The 18,711-nt window shown below is 58.7% G+C and overlaps 1 protein-coding gene across 2 annotated transcripts in view; it reads right to left on the bottom strand.

The window, feature by feature from the left end:
- Window positions 1-38: 38 nt before the first annotated feature.
- FAM131C (family with sequence similarity 131 member C) overlaps window positions 39-18,711 on the bottom strand; it is a 19,399-nt gene continuing 726 nt past the window's right edge. The window contains exons 1-7 of one of the 2 annotated variants that reach the window (XM_040462315.1): window positions 18,637-18,705; window positions 5,935-6,050; window positions 4,887-4,922; window positions 4,535-4,628; window positions 2,148-2,330; window positions 1,762-1,872; window positions 39-953 (exon numbers count right to left, since the gene is read on the bottom strand). In XM_040462315.1, the coding sequence (XP_040318249.1) occupies window positions 670-953; window positions 1,762-1,872; window positions 2,148-2,330; window positions 4,535-4,628; window positions 4,887-4,922; window positions 5,935-6,050; window positions 18,637-18,658 (846 nt within the window). In that variant the 5' untranslated portion in view covers window positions 18,659-18,705 and the 3' untranslated portion in view covers window positions 39-669. Of the gene's footprint in view, window positions 954-1,761; window positions 1,873-2,147; window positions 2,331-4,534; window positions 4,629-4,886; window positions 4,923-5,934; window positions 6,051-18,636; window positions 18,706-18,711 lie in introns of those variants that run through there. The other variant, XM_040462323.1, reaches the window with a different exon arrangement.

An 18,711-nucleotide genomic window follows, 5' to 3' on the forward strand; every position in this document is an offset into this window, starting at 1 on the left:
CAAGGACACACCTTCCCCCAGAGACCAGGCCAAGTTCATTGGGTGAATCCACCACTTTAATGTCTGCAGAGAACCTTCCAGGGTGCAGGGAAGGGGGTAGGGGCACCAGGGAGCAGGTTCAGAGAGCGAAGGATGAACAGACCCTCCAGAGACAGAGATTCTCAAGAAGGGAGCTGAGGAACAGACACTTAGCTACCAGAGAGGCTGTCCCACCTCTGAGGGAGGGGGGCACGAACACAGAGGGAGGGGGAAGGACTGAGCCCCGGGGTCAGGGCAGGGGCCCCAGGTCCCACTCCGAGTGGGTTTCCTAGGCCCTTCTGCGTCTGCCTGGGGGCCCAGCTGCAGGGTCCTCTGGGCAGCTTGCCCTGGTGTCTGCTGAGAGTCCTTGAGCCCACTGATGACAGAAACCCTGCGGGGGAAGGTGCCCACCTGAGCCAAGTAAAGAAGGGAGAAGGGGGATTATGGCTCCCACTGCTGGGGCAGGTCCACGGAGGCACAGAGTGGTCCACAAGGAGTGCTGACCCCCCCCCCATCCCTTCTGCACCCACCCTCTGCCTGCCCTGAGGGGTCAAGAGTCGCCCAGCCCGGACCCCGATGTCCTGATATGCCCGGGCTGCCCCCCAGGCAAGGTCACAGTATGAGGAGGCTCTGAGCCATGTAGCCCCCACCTCAGTTGTAGAACACCTCGTCCTCCTCCTCCGAGAGGGAGATGCTGTCCACCGAGGGGAGGGAGCCCTGCAGGTGGGCCCCACCCTCAGGCCCCGGGCCCCTAGGCAGCCGCCTCCGATGCTGCTGTTCAGGGCTGGGGGGCTGGGGGTCGGCAGCTGTGATGGGGGGCTCATCGGGTGAGGGCCAGCCATCGGGGGAGAGGCCAGGGGAAGAGAAGGCCAGAAGACTGTCATCCTGGGAGGGGCCACTCAGAAGACTGTCCTGAAGGTAGAGGTTCTCTAGGTCTGGAAAACCAACAGGAGGGGGAGGAGGCATGAGGAATGGAGTCCCGGACCCCCTCCTCACCCTCTCCTGGTGTGTGAGGGAAGGTGAAGGCCAGTGTTTTGTCACTGCTGAGCTGTGTGACCTTGGGCAAGTCACTGAACCTCTCTGAGCCCCTGTTTCTCCCTGGGGGTTCCAGGGGTGGTGGAATGAGTGGAGGAGTTAAAAGCAGGCTGTGCGGCCTGGACTCGAATCTGAATCCCGCACTCTGAAAATTGGGACAGTGTTCTTCCCCGGCCTCCGTTCCCTTCCCTCCCCTCGCTGTCAGAGGAAGGATTACATGAAGTAGCTGGTATGCAGGCTTCACCCAGGACCAAGCCCTGCTGAAGCAGTAACTGGGGGTGACCTGGGGTTCTAGAAGACTGGTTGGTTGTGCCAGGGATTAAGGTTCAGGTCCTGGCTCTGATGCCTCTAGCTGTGTAACCTAGGGCAAGTTTCCTGGTGCCTCGGTTTCCCTGAGACAATAACAGGACCTATTTCGTAGAGGTGTCGTGAGGATTAAGTGAGATAATACAATACGCACTTAACACAGTAATCACTTAATCCCCACGATGCATTATTACTATTATTCTTCTCTCCTTTACCCTTAGAGCTCTCCTTGGGCAGTGAGCCGGGCAAGGATCCCCAGCCCCATTGGACAGATGCAGAAACCAAGGCTGAGGAGACGGGGGCGGGGGGTTGTCCGGGGTCACAGTGCATTTGGTGGCAGGGCAGGCACCCAGGCCCTGCTCTGCTCCGCCCTCCCCGCCCCAGCGCCGGCCCAGGAGGTACCCTGTAGCTGGACGACGTCCTGAGGGCTGTTCTCGGGGTGAAGCTCCTCATTGTCCAGCGAGGACCAGGCGCTCAGTGTGGCCTCTGTGATGGCAAACTGTTCGGCGACCCCTGGGGGAGGGGGAGGACAGCGGGACTCAGCTCAGCAGGGACAGGGCAGAAGATGGGGGCAGGGCCTCGGTGCCAGGCCGCATTGGCACTCTGCAGTGAGCTGGCTGTCCATCCAGGCCCCGGTGATCAGAGCGCCCACCTGATGCCCCGTCCACCCCCTGGCATTTTTTTTTTTTTGCCCTGCCTAGACACTGCCCAGGTGGTGACCCTCGGTCCCCTAAGGACCAGAGACCCTACGGTCCCGTCCCCATGCTCCCCCGCCCCCAACCTCTGACCTGCAGCAAAGCGGGCCTCCCGCAGCTCGTCTGGCAGGCAACAGTAATGCTCATCCTCAGCCGGGGATGGCTCCCAGCCCGACCGCTGGGCACGCCAGCCCTTCCACTCGATGAGGTGAGCCACGCGGCCACGCGCCATGGCCGTGGGCTTCGTGATGTGGTCCTTGATGCTCTGCACCACCCCTGGGGGCATGGAGGGCAGCTGGGTGACCGCTCTGACACAGAACCCAGCTCAGGGCCCTACCCCCGCTACCCCAGGCCCCCCAGTGCCTCAGGCCCACCCAATGACCTATGCCCTACAATCATTCATCGCTGTGTACTCACCCAGCGCCCCGCGTCCTCACAGCCTCATACCCACAAAGCCCTGTATCTATCTGTGCAAGTCCCCCTGCCCAGCCAATGCCCGTGCCCACTCTGTACCCCACGGGCCCCAAGCCCCAAGGCCCCCCACCTCACTTAGATCCTCCCCACTCATGTGGAGGTTCCATGCACCGCACCCCCCCCCCCCCCCCCCCCCCCCCCCCCCGCGGGCACACTCCCCCCCCCCGGGGGGGGGCTCCCCCCCCCCCCCCCCCCCCCCCGCCACCAGCATCCTGCTTTCAGGCAATATTCCCCTCCACTTGGTGCTTCCTCCCCAGACCTGCCACACCCCTCATTCCCTTTGACCAGGTTTAGACCCTTCTGCCCCAGAAGATCCACCCAAAGATCCACTCGAGATCCACCTGGTCCTCTCCCTTTATGCATTAATTAATAAGTGCTGAGAGAGCATCCCCTGTGCCAAGCCCAGTGTCAGCTCTGCTGAAGGGGAGACCTGAGTGGGGTGCCGTATACCAGGTAGGCTTCCTGGAAGAGGTGGACTGGGGTTTGAGCTTTACAGGTAGGTTGGTAGGTTTGTAGGTGCATTGGACAGAAGAAGGCAAGACGGAGGCTATCTCAGAGATGAGATGAGAAGGAAGGCATCGAAGAATCTGGCATGATTCCAGGACTACCAGGGGTGAGACGTGGAGGCAACACTAAGACTGGAAGAGGTTGGAGAGCCCCTCGGGGGCTAGAGTAAGGACTCTGACGTTTTCCTTCTAGCAATGGGGAGCCACAGCAGGGTAATGAGCAGGAGAGTGACAGGTTAGATCTGCTGTTTAGGAAGAGCATCCTAGTTAGGGAAGGGGCCAAGGGTGGAGATGAGGCTCTGTCAGATACCACTGAAGGGAAGCAAGAGACAGGACAGGGGCTGGGCAGTGTGGTGGTGGGGTGCGGGTGGCCTGAGGGGTTCTCAGGAGGAGACTGGCTGGATGTGGAAGTTGACAGAAAGGGCTGTCAGGCATGATTCAGCATCTCTCTGAACCAAGGCTGAGCACACAGTCACTGGGGTCTCAGAGCCAAGACGCAAGGAACAGCAATATTTAAGCAAGACGGGGTATCCACCAAGGAAAGCAGAGCCATAAGACTGAGAAAGTGGGGAGGACGGAGGCGAGGAAGAAGGCGGAGACCCCCTCCCCAAGCTAGATGTGTGGGCAACCGGCGAAGGTCTTTGCAGGAGGTGGTTCGAGAGGCCCCCGCAGGGCCCCTGCAGAGGGAAGGGGTTTCAGGTGGCAAAGCGTCCAGGCAAACGGAGGGAGGGCCGTGAGGGCCGTGAGGGATTTAAGGAGACGTGAGCCTGAGGTACGTGGGACAGACCCGTGAGCAAAGAGGGTGGCCCGCTGAGAACGGCCCGGAAGGTGTGCTCTGGGCCACCTGTGCAGCAGACCCCGTGCTGGCCTGTGCGCCCACCTCCCCACTGCCACTGCCTCCCGCCTGCAGCCCTCCCCAGAGCCTGCCCTTGGCTGAGAGGAGCGGCCTCACCCAGAGCCGCCCGGGAGGCTGGAGAGACCAACGGGGGGGCAGTAATATCCAAGCATCCGCCAGCACCGGGAGTGGTTCCGTCAGTGCTCCTGAGCTCCCCGGGGGTATCCGGCCGAGAACGGTTTCTCGTGCGGCCCCCTCTTTGCCGGACTCCCTCCCCTGGCCCTGCTGCCCTCACTCCTACACACTGCCCTCCAGAACTACCCCTCAATAAAGCACTCGCACAATCCTCGTCCGGGGCTCTGCTTCTAGGGAACCCGACCCAAGGGGGGGTGACGGGCAGACTGCATCTGCTGAAGAGATCTGAAGACTCGGGGCCAGCTCCTCAGGGCTTCGGGGAGACCCCAACAACTTAACCCGGCCGGGGGGTGGGGGGGTGGGGGGGGGGGGGGGGGTGGGTCAGGAGCACCAAGTCACCATCGCCGGCCGAACCCGGCCCGGAGCGTGGCATCCTTCCCCCTGCGGCCCAGCTCTGCCCTCCCCACGGCTAGTGTCCAGGGGTGGGGGACATGCTAACTCCAGGGCAGGAGAGGGCAGTCGGGGCCTACCCACAAGGGACGAGGTGGCTAGAGCCGCCACATTGTAGTTGCTGGAGCAGGACCTGGAATCAGACAGGTAGCCGTTGGTGGTCTGGAAGCACCTCTGCGGGGAAGAGAGGGGCCAGATGACATCCCCCCCGCACCTGCCAGAGGGCACCCTCCTCCCCACTTCCATCCCCACGAGGCATCCTCCCTGAGCGATTGTGCCCACCCCCACAGGGCCATCCCACCCCGCTGTTCTCGTCAGGGCCCCCCTCCCCCAGGGCCGGCAGGACTGGGCGTTCAGGCTGGGCACTGCACAGTGAGGGGCAACAGTGTCAGCCGCGGCTGGCTGGACCGGGGGAAGGGCAAACGCACTGACCTGCCAAGGATCCCAACAGAAATCCATCTGTTTGTCCTAAAACGAGAGGAGAAAGAGGGTCAGGCAGGGCCTGGCACACAGCGCCAGCAGAAGGCACAGGTCCTGGAGCCCGGGGCGGTGGTGTCGGTCAGCCTTCTGGTATTCCGAGGTCGTGCCCTGGTTTCCCTTGCCGTGCGGGGAAAGACGGGGGGGCGGGGGGCAGGCAATGGCGGCTCTGCCCGCAAGGCAGCGAGTGCAGGACATAGGTCCGACCGGGGTTCGAGTTTTGACTCTGTACTTTGCACCTGGGAGCGCTTAGCCGAATGCCTTAACATCCCAGAACGTCAGTTTCTTCCTCTGTAAAGGGGTGATACTACCATTTACCTCACGGGTTGTCGTGAGGCAAATGACATGATGCAAAGTGCCCAGCATGACACTTAGCATGTGTATGCGCTAAAAATATATATATTATAATAATTATATCAACAGGTAGGTCCAAGCCACGACCTCTGGGGTGGGGGTGGAAATTATGCAGCACGATTTGAGACCCCCAGCAAGCTCTTCCTAATGCATCCGGACTAAGAATGCCACTCCTTGGGGGCGCTTGGCTGGCTCAGTCACCCAGCACCCAGCTCTTGATCTCAGGGTTGTGAGTTCGAGCCCCACGTTGGATGCAGAGATTACTTAGATAAACTTAAAGAAAAAGAAAAAAAAAAAAAAGAATGGCACTCTACCCTCCAGAGGGCAATGCAGGCTGCTAAGGGCTGGTGGGCTGGTGGTAGGGGGTGGGGGTGGGGGTGGGGGGACTTGTTATCTGCAAGACTGAGTTCATTTGGGTGGGAAAATCTCCAAGGCAGGACTCTCTTTTCTAAACAACCCAGGTCCTGGATGCCCAGGGTGACCCAGACCTTCATTCAACTGAGTACCAAACCTTGGGGGCTCTGATCCCACAGGAAGTAGCCAAGTGCGGCAGGAAGGAAAGATTGGAAAGGTTTCAGCTCCCCGTGGGGAGCTGTAGGGGACACTCTGGGAACCAGGGCATAGGTGGGGATGAAGGGTGACCAGTTACCTTGCCAGTGACATGGTCTGGAGCGACAGCAGGGGGATGGCTGCAGGGCAAGTCTGGGTTCAGAGGACCCGTGCCCTGGGGCATGGGGCAGTCCTTGTGGGCACTTGTGAACAGATCTGGAAATACAATGACAGGAGGAACTCAGAAAAACCGCACACTCTCCTCCTTATGGGGCCTGTTCAAGCCAGCCCCGAGAGATGGGCACGACGATATTATCATCCCTTGTCATCTTGTAGGAAACAGAGAGACCCAAGGCCATGGCAGATGAGGAGACCGGCTAGATCTCCTCCCGCCTGGTCCCCTCCATGACAATTATCGCCCATCTGCCTGTTCCTCCGTTTCCCCTAATTCCAGCACCCACACTCCAGAATTTTTGACCTCATGGAGACCTCCAATCCATTTCCCCTCCTCTTTTCCACTAGCCCCTGGTGCCCTCACTCCCCTCCCGGCCCAGCCCTGGCCCAGCCTGCGAACTGAGCTCTCCTTCGCGGACGGCCTCAAGTCTCAACCGTGTTCAGTCTCCCCTCTGCCTGCTCTGCGCCTGGACCTGCATGTCGCTGGAGAAAGTCACCGGCCTCGCACAAGACACCGTCTGGGGACCCTTCTACCTGTCTCCCATCACGGCTAAGTTTGCTTCCTGCCAGGTGGACTCCCTCGGGCGTCTCTCCTTCTCAAACCAGCAACCCTGGCACTCCCGACCCCACACCCTGCTTCTGGCTCTTCCTTGTCCCTCACTGAGATCCAGAAGCCTTCGGCAGGCTCCATCCTGGCTCCATTTTTCTACCTCAAATCATTACCCCGCCCGCATTTTGCCCACACCATCTGCTCTCCCTCCTATGACGGAGGAAGAACTATCCCTACCCCATCCGAGCCGAGCCCAGACCAGCCGTCCCAACCAGGGACTGGGACCTGGCCTTGCCCCCCACCCAGGACCTCTGCTCTCTCTCTGCTCTTGTGATCGTCCGGTCTGTCTGTCTCCCTCTTGGCCGCTGGTGTGGTGGTCCCGACCCCAGCTCCCCCCAGCTCCGTGTCCAATCCTCCAACCCCTTCCAGGCCACGCTTAGAGTTGTGTTCGACCTCTACTTCCTGGAGTCCCATTTTCTCCTCCACCCTTTTCTTTTTTTTAATTTTTTTTTTTAACGTTTATTTATTTTTGAGACAGAGAGACAGAGCATGAACAGGGGAGGGTCAGAGAGAGAGGGAGACACAGAATCGGAAACAGGCTCCAGGCTCCGAGCTGTCAGCACAGAGCTTGACGCGGGGCTCGAACTCACGGACCGCGAGATCGTGACCTGGCTGAAGTCGGACGCTTAACCGACTGCGCCACCCAGGCGCCCCTCCTCCACCCTTTTCGGGTCGCCTCTCCGGAGAAAGCCCTTGACTACCTGGCCAAGCCCAGCGGTTCATTGGCTTCTCAGCCCCTCCCTCCCTCTCAAGCCACGCCCATCTCCGGCTTCCCTCCCACCTCCGTGGTCCCCCTTCCGCTCCCTCCCGGCCCCTCCTCATCTCCCTCCTCTCTCCCAGGGCATCTCATCGGAGAGCCAGCGGCTGCCGCCCACATTCACACCCACAGCCCTGACTCTGCTTGAGCCCGACACTGAATTTCCAACTCCCTTCACGGATGCCCGGCAGGTGTCTCAAGGAAACTCGGGCCCATCTTCCTCCACTTCTCCAATTTTAGAAAATGATGCAATGGTCCACCCAGCTGTACCAACCAAAAATCCAGTTTTCTCCGCGCTGCCTTCCCCCAACCCTCCCAACCAGCAAGCCCTACTGGCTCTCTCTCCAACCTCCCTTCCGGATTTACCCGTCTCCATCCCCACCACTGCTGCCCACGAGGGGGCATCACCCTCTCTCACCTGGACCACAAGAGGGCCACAGCCTCCTGCTTCCTCTCCTGGCACGCAGCCCACTCTCCACCCGGCCGCACAGGGATGCTACAGGTCGGACTGCACCTTTGCTGAAAACCTGCCGCTGGCTTCCTTCCATTGAACCTGACGGGAGAGCCAGCCCCTCACCCTGCACGCCAGCCTGGTCCCTGTTCCCGCCACTCTGGCCTCCCTGCTGCTCCCCAAATGGCCCACTTGTTCTTTGTCTTTGCTATCCCCTCCACCTGGAGCACCATCCCCAGATCTTCCTGAACCGTGTCACTCGGGTCTCGGCTCAAGGTCACCTCCTCAGGGGGCCCTCCCTGCCCCGGGGCCAAGCTTCCTTTACAGCAGCCGGCACTCTTTGACGTTCTTGTGTTTTGAAGTGTCCGATCCCTCTGGGAATGCGAGACCGTGAGAGCAGAGACCATAGCAAAGACCAGAGAACAGGGCCTGGCACCCAGAGGGTGTTCTGTCGACACTGTGGAATGACCTCCGCCTGTATTATAGCAGTTAGCACAGGCTGTCTGCTAAAAGCATGTGTGGGAGGGCAGGGACCAGTCCCATCGTGATGCATTCTCAGGGCCTACCACATAGTAGGCTTGCAGAAGTTGCCGGAGGGATGACAGGCTGAACTGAAGAAGCGGGGTTTGCTGGACTGAATTCTTGGGCTGAACTGAAGAGGACTCCACCTCCAGAGGGTAACTGGGAACACCCTTACATTCGCTTGAGTAAGCATTTCTTTCTGATGCATTCCAAAGCATTAGCTGAGCACCTGCTACGTGCCAGGCTCTGTTACGGGCACTAGGAACACTGACAAACAATGACAAGCAAGACGGAGATGGTTTCTGCCCTCACGGAGCTGGCATTCTAGTTGGTTCATTCATTCATTCATTCATTTATGCATCCATTCATTTCTTCTCCCACTAAGCATCCATTTAATACATGTCTGTACCATCCAAGCACCTGGGCACAGAGGCGGGATTAAGACTTCATCCCTGCCCTCTGGGAGCTCCCAGTTGCATGGAAACCAGTCCCAAAGCCCCTCATTCAAACACAAGGCTGATGGGTGGGGGTGGGGGGGCAGGAGCACCCACGAGTGCTCCCGTTCTTCACCCCCTCTCCTGGTGTGATGGAACGGACTCCTCACGTGGACGGGGGAGCTAGCCAGGAGGGGGTGCCAGGAGGAAGGTGTTGTGGGCAGAGGGAGGGGTGGAGTCTGGGAGACTGGAGGAGCAGGGGGTGTCTGGGCCGTGGCAGGGAGGGGGGTCCCTGTGCTCCCACCACCCTCCTCTGGCTTAGGTAGCCCAGGCAGAGTCTGCAAGAGCAGATGGCACGGAAGCAAGCAGGGCTTCCTGGAGGAAGCGGAGGTGGAAGGTATCAGGTGCTCCCAGAGGCAGGGCTGGGCCGTGGGCTGAAGTGTGACCAGGGGGCTTTCGGAGGTGTTGGCAGGGAGGGGAGGATGGGGAGCCGGAGGACGGCATGAGTGCTCCACTGGTCTCACTTGTGCCTGTGGATCGCTTTCTCCTCCTGTTTTTGCGCATTCGCAGCCCCGGCCCCATGGGCTTGGCTCCCAACTGGCAGCAACCGTGTCTCCTTCGGGTGAGCCACTCTCTGGCGACCGGAGGCGAGTTTATGACCCTTTGTTTGGGAGTGAAAAGCTCAGAGTCCCCCCCGCGGGATGGGGCTGCAGCCACCCTCGCAGGGCGACAGAGCCTTTGCGGCCCCTCTCCTCCACCTTGCTCTCTCCATTCCTTCACTGGTTTCCTCTGGAAGATCTCCTTCATACACCAGCTGCACCCACATCCTCATTCCAGGGTCTGCTCCTGAGGAGCTGGTCCAGAGACAACTGGGTGACACTCTGGTGCCAGATCGCCCCGTTCAAATCCCAACTCTGCCCTTTACTACCTGTGGGACCTTGACTTTGCCTCTTGGAGCCTCCATTTCTTCATCTGTAGAATGGACAGTTGACTGTTCTTGTTCTCTAGGTATTGCCTACCAGGATCCAGAGCAGAACAGAGACGTACCGGGTACCCCCACTTGGAAGAAAGCCACTGTCAAGGGCAGGGGAAGCAAACACCCTCTTCAAGGTGGTTGAAACAGGCTGTTCTACCCCAGCCATCCACCACCCTTCTGACGCTGCTGACTTTACAAGTGAAGTGAGGGGGCTCTCAGAAATCTGGGATGCCTGCACAAGAGAGGCCAGCATCCTTACCCACCCGCCCCACCCCTGGCTGGGTGTCTGCACAGCTGGGGAGAGACAGCTGGGCCGGGAAGAGGAGTGGAACGGCCTGCCTTATGAGTCTCTCAAGGGTCAACAGGACACTGAGGAAGGGGCCGTGTTTGACTTCTGCTGGTGCCCCCTAAGAGGGCTGCATGAAGGACAAGGGGACCCCAGGCCTCAGAGGCTGGAAGGTGGGCAGCTTTAGGGGTCAAGGGAGTTGGGCTGAGAATGGAAGAGGTCAAACCAGGTCAGATCTCCCTGCAGTGGGCAGGCCCCCCAGATGGCCCCTGGCAGAACTCACACATGCTAATCTGGGACCTGTGGTCCCCCTGCCACCTCAACGTCCACCTCTCTCCCTCTTGCACTCCAGCCACACTGATGGCTCAGACACGCCCAGCACATTCCTGCCTCAGGGTCTTTGCACTGGCTGCTCAGTTCCTCCAGCTGGAACGCTCTCCTCCCACATAGCCGCAGGTTCACTCCCACACTGCATTCGGGTCTCTGCTCAAATGTTAGAACCTCAGCGAGGTCTGCAGCCATTTTGTTTAATGACACCTGTCCTTTCCTACCCCGTGATCTTATGGTGCCCATCACCACACAGTATATGTCCCTTTCCTTATTCACAGTCTTTCAGTAGACCATCAGCTGTCTGCAGGCTGGTCCTCGTCAGCTTTATTCACCACCACAGCCCCAGCACCTGCCACAGGGCCTGCACATTGCTCACTAAACTTTGCCTCAACAGGGGTGCCTGGGTGGCTCAGCTGATTAAGCGTCCAACTCTTGATTTCAGCTCAGGTCATGACCTGATGGTTTGCGAGTTCAAGCCCCACATCAGGCTCTGCGCTGACAGTGCAGAGCCTGCTTGGGATTCTCTGTCTCCCTCTCTCCCTGCCTCTCTCTCTCACTCTCTCTCTCTCTCAAAAGAAATAAACATTAAAAACAAATTTTTTTTTTTGGCCTCAACAGTGAGCCAGTTTGAGCCAACAGAGATCACTAGAACTCCAGATGGATAAAAATATCTTGGCCACTCTTCTACAAGTTCCTCATGCCAGAGGGCAATGGGACCCAGAGAGAGGAGGGAGGCCCGCAGAGGGAAAAGCAGGCTGTGGCCCTCAGGTGCGGCCAGTCCTGACTGGACGGCCAAAGGGAACACCAAATAGGGTGTGAGGTGAAAGTCTCCACCCACACTGGACGGGACTCAGGATCCCCTGAGACTGGCCCAGAGGCGGTTGCAGGCGGGCAGCTGAGGGAGGTCTGAATGAGCCTGTCTGAAGCAGGACTAGAGAAAAGAAAGGCAGAGTCAGGACTGACGTTCCCACGCCCTGAACTCAGAGCTCAATCACCCAGGAGCCAAGAGGAGTGTGGGCCGAGCCGTGTGCTTGCACACGGGAACATTCCACACATCCTGCTCTTTATCCCGAGTCCCGGCTGCGTGTCCCTGAGCTGGGACTGCCCCTCTCTGGGTTTCAGAGTCTCCATGTGTACAAAGACCGTGTTCCAGGTCCCTCCAAGGTGGCGTTCAAGCAGGGGCACATCCTTCAGTGGGTCATGCAAGCCGCTTACTAGGTCATATTTTTAAAGAATAAAATAAAATAGGGGCACCTGGTGGCTCAGTCAGTTAAGCATCCGACTTCAGCTCAGGTCATGACCTCACAGTTCATGGGTTCGAGCCCCACATCGGGCTCTGTGCTGACAGCTGGGAGCCTGGAGCCTGCTTCGGATTCTGTGTCTCCCTCTCTCTCTCTCTCTCTCTCTCTGCCCCTCCTCTGCTTGTGTGTGCACCTGCTCTCTCTCTCTCAAAAAATAAACAAACATTTAAAAATTAAAAAATAGAATAAAATACGGATGCCTGGGTGGCTTAGGCAGTTAAGCATCGAACTCTTGACTTCAGCTCAGGTCATGATCTCATGGTTTGTGAGATCGAGCCCCACGTCTCACTCAGCACTGACAGCATGGAGCCTGCTTAGGATTCTCTCTCTCTCCCTCTGTCTGCCCCTCCCCTGCTCACACACATTCCCCAACCCCCCAAAAAATAAATAAACTTAAAAAAAAGAGTCTGTTAAAAAAGTGATAAAATAAAACAGAAAATACCAGAACCTACAGAGGAGTCAGGTTGAGTATTGTGTCATGAAACTTCAGTTTATTATTATTTTTTTAACACTTATTTATTTTTGAAGGAGAGAGAGAGACAGAGTGTGAGCAGGGGAGGGGCAGAGAGAGAGGGAGACACAGAATCTGAAGCAGGCTCCAGGCTCTGAGCTGTCAGCACAGAGCCCGATGTGGGGCTCGAACTCACAAACCGCAATATCATGACCTGAGCTGAAGTCGGACGCTTAACCAAGTCACCTAGGCGCCCCACGAAACTTTAAATTGCACAGACACGCATGTGCTCACACAAGTGTGCCTACGCACCTGTGGTAAGAATTTTCTATGTGTGTGCTAGATCGTGATGCAAAATATATTTATTGCTACGGGTTCCAGTCAAAAACGTCTGAGAGTGGCCATTCCTAAGATTCCAGAGTGCATAAGCAGGGGCCTGCCGGGGTGCAGGCAGAGTTGTGCTGGCTGCAGGCTGTCCCGGGGAACTTTGAGAGGTGCCGGAATATTTCTAGGGGTCCCTGGTCGTCCCTGAAGCTGTTTTAAAACTGTGTGGTCTGCAGACTGGAGAGTAAGGGGAGCTGAGCACTGCGGAAGCTGCTAGGCCGTGTCAAAGGCCTGGAGCAGACATGGCTTGAGCAAGGTCATTGGTCAAGGTGGACTTGGAGGGCTGCTGGCTCTCAGCCCCTCTCCGGCTCTCCTGCCCCCTGCCTCAGTTGGCGTCTGGGAGCCTCCTCCAAAGCTGCCTTCTCCCCCTGAGGACTTTGGCCCCGTGATGTCACAGGCTGGTTGCCATGGAGACGTCAGGTAATGGAGCAGCCCAGGGTGAAGTCACAGGCTGCTCTTCGCCCAGCTGGGACCTGCAGCCTCGTCACCACCAGCAACTGGAAAAACACAGTGTTTCATGTGGGGTGGGGGCTGGGGACAGCCTGGGGGGACCCCTGGCCACTGCTCCTGTGGGCGTCTCCTTCTCCGAGGCAGTGGTGGGGTCCTCCTTCCTCTCCTGGTCCACACCCTACTCCTTTGACCTCAAGGCCTGAGGCCCCTTTGGAGACCTGCCCCCTCCCCCACCTCCCCTGGCCACAGCAGTGACAAACCTCTGGTTGCCCTAGCAACTTGGAAGGGGCCATCTTGATCCTGCAAGGAGAGGGGTGTCATCCAGACGTGTCCTCTGTCCCTGTGCCTTCAGCCAGAGCTCTCTCCTGCCTACCAGGGATGCTTCCTGCCTTCTCACACCAGCTCCTCAATCTTCTGCAGACAGTTCCTCCTGATGTCTAACCTAAGCCCCTCTTGCTGCAAAGCTCCCACCCTGGTTTTCTCTGCTCACTCCTTGGGTGAGTCTGCAGCTCAGCTCCCTCTCACACGTGCCTCGGAGCCACCTAGCCCCTTTAGCTGTTCTTTGGTGCTCACATCCCAGCCCATTAGTCATTGTGGCTGCCATCTGCCCCTGGAGTGTCTCCCAGGGCTCTGCACCCCAGGAGGGCAGGGAGGGCCCAAGGTAACCCCGTTCTTTCCCAGCAGCCCAGAGAGGGTAAACTTCCTCTTGAAAGCACACAGGAGGGGTGCCTGGGTGGGTCAGTCTGTTAAGGGCCCAACTTGGTTTCGGCTCAGGTCATGATCTCACGGTTCGTGGGTTCAAGCCCCGCATCGGGGTCTGCACTGACAGCATGGAGCCTGCTTGGGATTCTGTCTCCCTCTCTGTCTGCCCCAGCCCCACTTGCTCTCTCTCTCAAAATAAATAAAAATAAACTTAAAAAGCAAGCAAGCAAGCACACAGTAATTGATACGCAGCCGGGGTGCAAAGGTCCTCACCATGCCCCGCCCCCCCCCCCCCCCATAGCCGCCAAGCTTGGGCTCTAAGCTTCTCAGTACCCCTGTGGCTGAGCGCACAGTGCAGTCCTCCAGCCAGGGGCTCCCCGGGTGCGTGCTGCTGGCCGGCTGAGGCCCAGGCCCTGTCCGAGTCTCTGAGGAGAACACTTTTACAGTCCCTGCCCCGGGTCCAATCCCAGATGCGTCACAGCCCCTGTGAGCTGTGGGCTCTCGCCTGTGAGACGAGAGTCCCCACATCCTCAGGAAAGGGTTGCCGAGGATGAAGCACCCGTCACATCAAACACTCCGGAAACGGTGGCTGCTCTGTCCCTCTCCCCTCTCAGACCTGAGATCCTCTTTCTGGAGCGGGTGGACAGATCGTGGTCACCACCGGTGACCTCTGGTCCTGCCCCTAGGGCTGGAGCTTACCGTGGGGACTGTGCAGAGGGAGGCCACCGGGAGTGAGCCCTTGGCCTCTCTGCCTGGTGAGTCACTGCCATGACAGCAGGCTGTCGCTCTGAGCTTGGCAGAGGCTTGGCCTCGAGTGGACAAAGTGCCCTTCTGCTCCCCAGGACGTTTGTTTATAGGTCACCAGGACCACAGTGGTAACTTCATCAGTGAGTTGGTGCAGAGCAAGGGGGTCCGTTTCCATTCCCCAACCGAGGATGGGAGGGAGACAACGGGCCCTTCTCTAGGACCTCCCACACACCTCAACTCCTTTCCATTTCCTTAGCCATCCTGTGGCTCAGTCTCTTTGATGAGCTATCCTAGAGCTCATCTTGTGCTAGCCTCACCTCCTCCAGGCAGCCTGCCTAGATTGGCCTCGGCTGTATTAGCCCTAATGAGCAAAGTCTGGCCTGCAGTGATTTGCTGCCATTATTTATTGAACACCTACTATTTTTCAGGGCCTAGCCTTGACCGTCCTAGGCCTTTTCATCCATTATCTCTTGTTTAACCCTCACTAAAATCCTGCAAAGTAGATACTATTACGCCCACTTTACAGACAGGGAAACTGAGGCTCAGGGAAGTTAAATCACTTCTGCAAAGTCACCAGCTAATAAGAACAGAGATGGGGGTTCAAACCTAAATCAGTCTGAAATTCCAGAGACTGTGCTCAAACCACTAACCAGTGGTGATCTCCTCAAGCAGTTTTTCTGCATGTGTGTGTGTGTATGTGTGTGTGTCCATGCCCTGCCTCCCCACTTAGACTACTCCACGGGCAAGGTTGTGTTTCTTTCCTCAGACAGTGAGCTCCTAACAAGGCCCGATCTACTCCTTCCTCAGTCTCCCCCAGTGCCCATGTCGGACTGCTCACTGGCTCTGCAAGGGCCAGGGTGAGGAAGAGCTGAGGGGCTGGGACGGGGGCGTGGTCAGTGGGCCCTGGGCACTGTGGGTGGCTCTGGCCGGCCCCTTCAGAGCTGGAGCCTTCTCCCAGACATCATAGATGTCTGACCTTCCAGAAGAAAGGCTTCAGTCTCCAATTTCTGCCCTCACCCCAGGGCCCAGGGCACTGAGAGCCCCAGGGTGAGGCCAGGAGGCTGATGGGCTGGTTGGAGGATACGGCTGGGGCAGGAGGGGCAGGCGGAGGGGTGCCAGGGGCAAGGGGCGGCCCTGAGAGAACCTGCAGCCGGGAGAGAGGGAGGTAGATATTAACTCCCCCTGCTCCATACACTTTGTCACCAGTGGTGGCAGCAAAGCCCCAACCACGTGAGTTATTCCAGAGAGTTGTTTTTTTTTTAAGCACTGGCCATGCACTGGGTACCTCTCTCACGTAGGGCACATCAGAAAGCAAAGGGCAAGGGGTCCCTCCTCAGGCGCTGGGCTACCACGGACCTGGATTCAAATCCTGCCTCTCAGTGTCCTGGCTGTGTGACCTCAGGTAAGACTCTTCCTGTCTCTGAGCCCCGTGTCTCCCCTCCCAGGGTTGAATGAGGACAAACTAGGTCAGAGGAGTAAAGGCTCAGCCGGGGTGAGGCTAAGCCCTTGATAAATGGTAGCTTAGTAGATGATGAATACAAAGTAGCTCCTGGAAATAGCATTTGTTGCCTTACTCTGGTCCCCATGACTTTCCCCAAGTCCTCAGTACCTCAAATGCCTGCCACAGGGCAGTCGTGAGGGCAGGACGGGGCTGGAAGCCTCCGAGGCCTCCCCTTTCCCAGACAAGAGGGTCTCTTTGTTCAATCTCGGTGATAACAAAACATTTCAAATGAAACAAATAGTAACACTTATGAGTGCTTACTTCCGGCCAGGCACGGGTCTGAGTGCTCTACAGGAATTAAGTCATTTGATCCCTGCCCAGCAACCCTAGGACATCAATACTGGTATTAGTCCCATTTTAGAGATGAGAGCACTGAGACACACATCCAAGGTTAAGTAACTTGCTGAGGTCACAGAGCTAGTCAATGGTGTGGATGGGAACCTAGGCTGGCCAGCTCCAGAGTCTGCACTCCTGACCTCTCAGGCCTGGCACAGAGAAGGGACGTGCTGCCCCATGCTGCTATGGGGAGGCTCTGCCAGGTGTGGCCTGTACCCGGGGCTCGGGTTTGGCTAGGGCGGCCCCACCTGGGTGCAGGCTCTGGGCTGAGTATGGGCATAGCATGAGGCTCGCGATCCCTGGCCTGGCTTCAGGGCTACGTAGCAGGCACAGCGAAGTGCTTGGAGACAGTGGTTGTTATTGGCACTGGGTGTTCCGAGAACAACACTCGGAAGCTCATGGAAGCCTGTAGCTGGAGAGGAGCAGGCCAGGCCCCCCGGGCTACGGGTTGGGGGTGTGGTGCAGGAGGCGAAGGGCACAGGGTCAGCTATTTTCAGGTCACTCAACTCCCCCTCTGAGCAGTTTCCCCATTTGTAAAATGGGTTCTGTGATAGTACCTACCCCAAATTAGCTACTTGTGCCTAAAATGCTCCAACCGATACCTGGTAAGCTGTAAGCACTCTGACAGTGACAATTAGAGGCTGGGTGGCCTCCACTTAGTGCTTCGGTCCCTGGGACCACAGCTGTCCTCTGCTCAAGTGGTCTCGGACCTTCATCCAACTGGCCCCATGCATGTTGGGGCTGTAAGCCCCAGGAAGCAGACAAGGTTAGAACACACAACTGATCTGGCGGGGGCACTGGGGAGCCCAAGCCACAGAAGGAAGGGTGCCTGTGTGACCTCAGACAGGCACGGCAGAGGGTGCCAGCCCCTGGTTGGGGGGGTCAGAGGACCTTGGCAGGAATCTCTTCCTCTCTGGCCCCTGTGCTGTGTTCAATGGGTCTGCAGCCTTCCAGCTCACAGACAGGTCCACTCGGGTCCCTGGCGCGGGATGGCCAAGTGATGCGGAAGGGACACAGTCACCAAGGAAACACTAGATCCCAGCTGCCCCACACCCAGAGCCTGCCCAGAGCCTTCTGGTTTCTGGAAACACACTGAGAGGCTGTCAGTCCTCAAGGATCTTAAATACTCTCCCGGAACCCTTGAAGCTACCTTCCCCTCTGGCCAGCTTTAGGCCTCACAAGGGCAGACGCTGTACCGGACCCATCTCCGCTAGACGCCCACCCAGCACGCACACAGTAGGTGTCGTGCTGACATCAGCGTAATGAATGAATAAGTTTGTGAACCTCACACAACCTCAGTCCCACCCACGATCCCAGCCCTGACACCCTCCTGAGACACCCCAAGCTACTAGCCTGAACGTTCCACTTGGACTGATGAGCTCCTTAGAGGCCAGAGGATGGGGGAGGGGTGCTGCGCTCCTTCCTCAGCACCCCCCCCCCAGGACAAGACCCCCTCCAGGGCTTGTGCGGCCTCTCCCCAGTGCCTGTTCATCCCTCAACCCCTGAAAGTAAGCTATTGGCTGTGTGGTTGGGGTCAGTGGGTTTGGCCTCAGTCTGCAGAGCTGGGGCCAAGGCCTCAGTCACTTCCACCCCCCCGAGCCCCCCCTCCCCCATCTCCAGCCCCCCTGCTCTGTGCAGGACTCCACCGCCACCCCCTCCGGGCAGTTCACTCCCACTCCTGGGGTACCACCTTGGGAAGTGCAGGAGAGCAGAGGGGGCCAGGGCCGAAAGCTCAGAGGCAGAAAGAAAGGCCCAGGGGTTCCTGGGAACATCAGCTGTCTCTGTCCCTTCCAGTCCCCTGACCACGAATGGGGGTGGGGACCAGGCGTTAGGGATGAGGGTGGGGGGAGGGATACCTTCTTTATAACCTGTGCATGTCCATTAACCCATTGCTGTCCGTGGGGTTCCGGGACCCTGAAGACAGGGGCCTGGGGTGAGGGGACAGAAGTGCAAGGAAGGCCTGTGCCTTGGGGGAGTGTGGGAAGGAGAGTCGGCCTGCTCCCCTGGTGTCCCCACCGCCTCTCCAGAGAAGCCAGGAGCAACCAGGAGCCTCCCTCCCCTCAGAGCACACGGCAGGGGGTGTGTGGCTGCCGGCTTGGAAGCGACCCCGCTCCGAGCCACCTGCCTGGGTGTGGTTCCAAGCCGGGCTGGGGATGCGGTGACCTCCCCGTGCTCTCCCCGCGCTGCCCCCCTCCCCCGTCCTCCCGGGGCACCGCGTCCCCTGGGGCTCGGTGGGGTGGCGTGGGGTGGTACCGGTCGCGAAGGCCGGGTCGCCCCCCACCCCCGCTCCCACCCCCCAGGTTCCCGGGAGCCGGCGAGCGGACGTGCGAGCGTCCTCGGCTGGGGGCCCCGGGCCCCCGACCCCCCACCCGGGCCGGCAGCCCCCTCACCTCGCGACACGCAGGAGCCCATCACGGGGCCGCGGGGCCGGGCCGCTGCGCCTCGGGTGCGTCGGGCCGCCGGGC

The sequence above is a fragment of the Herpailurus yagouaroundi genome, unplaced genomic scaffold (assembly GCF_014898765.1).
Source record: "Herpailurus yagouaroundi ecotype Mexico unplaced genomic scaffold, PumYag 77, whole genome shotgun sequence".
Classification (NCBI taxonomy): Eukaryota; Metazoa; Chordata; class Mammalia; order Carnivora; family Felidae; genus Herpailurus; species Herpailurus yagouaroundi.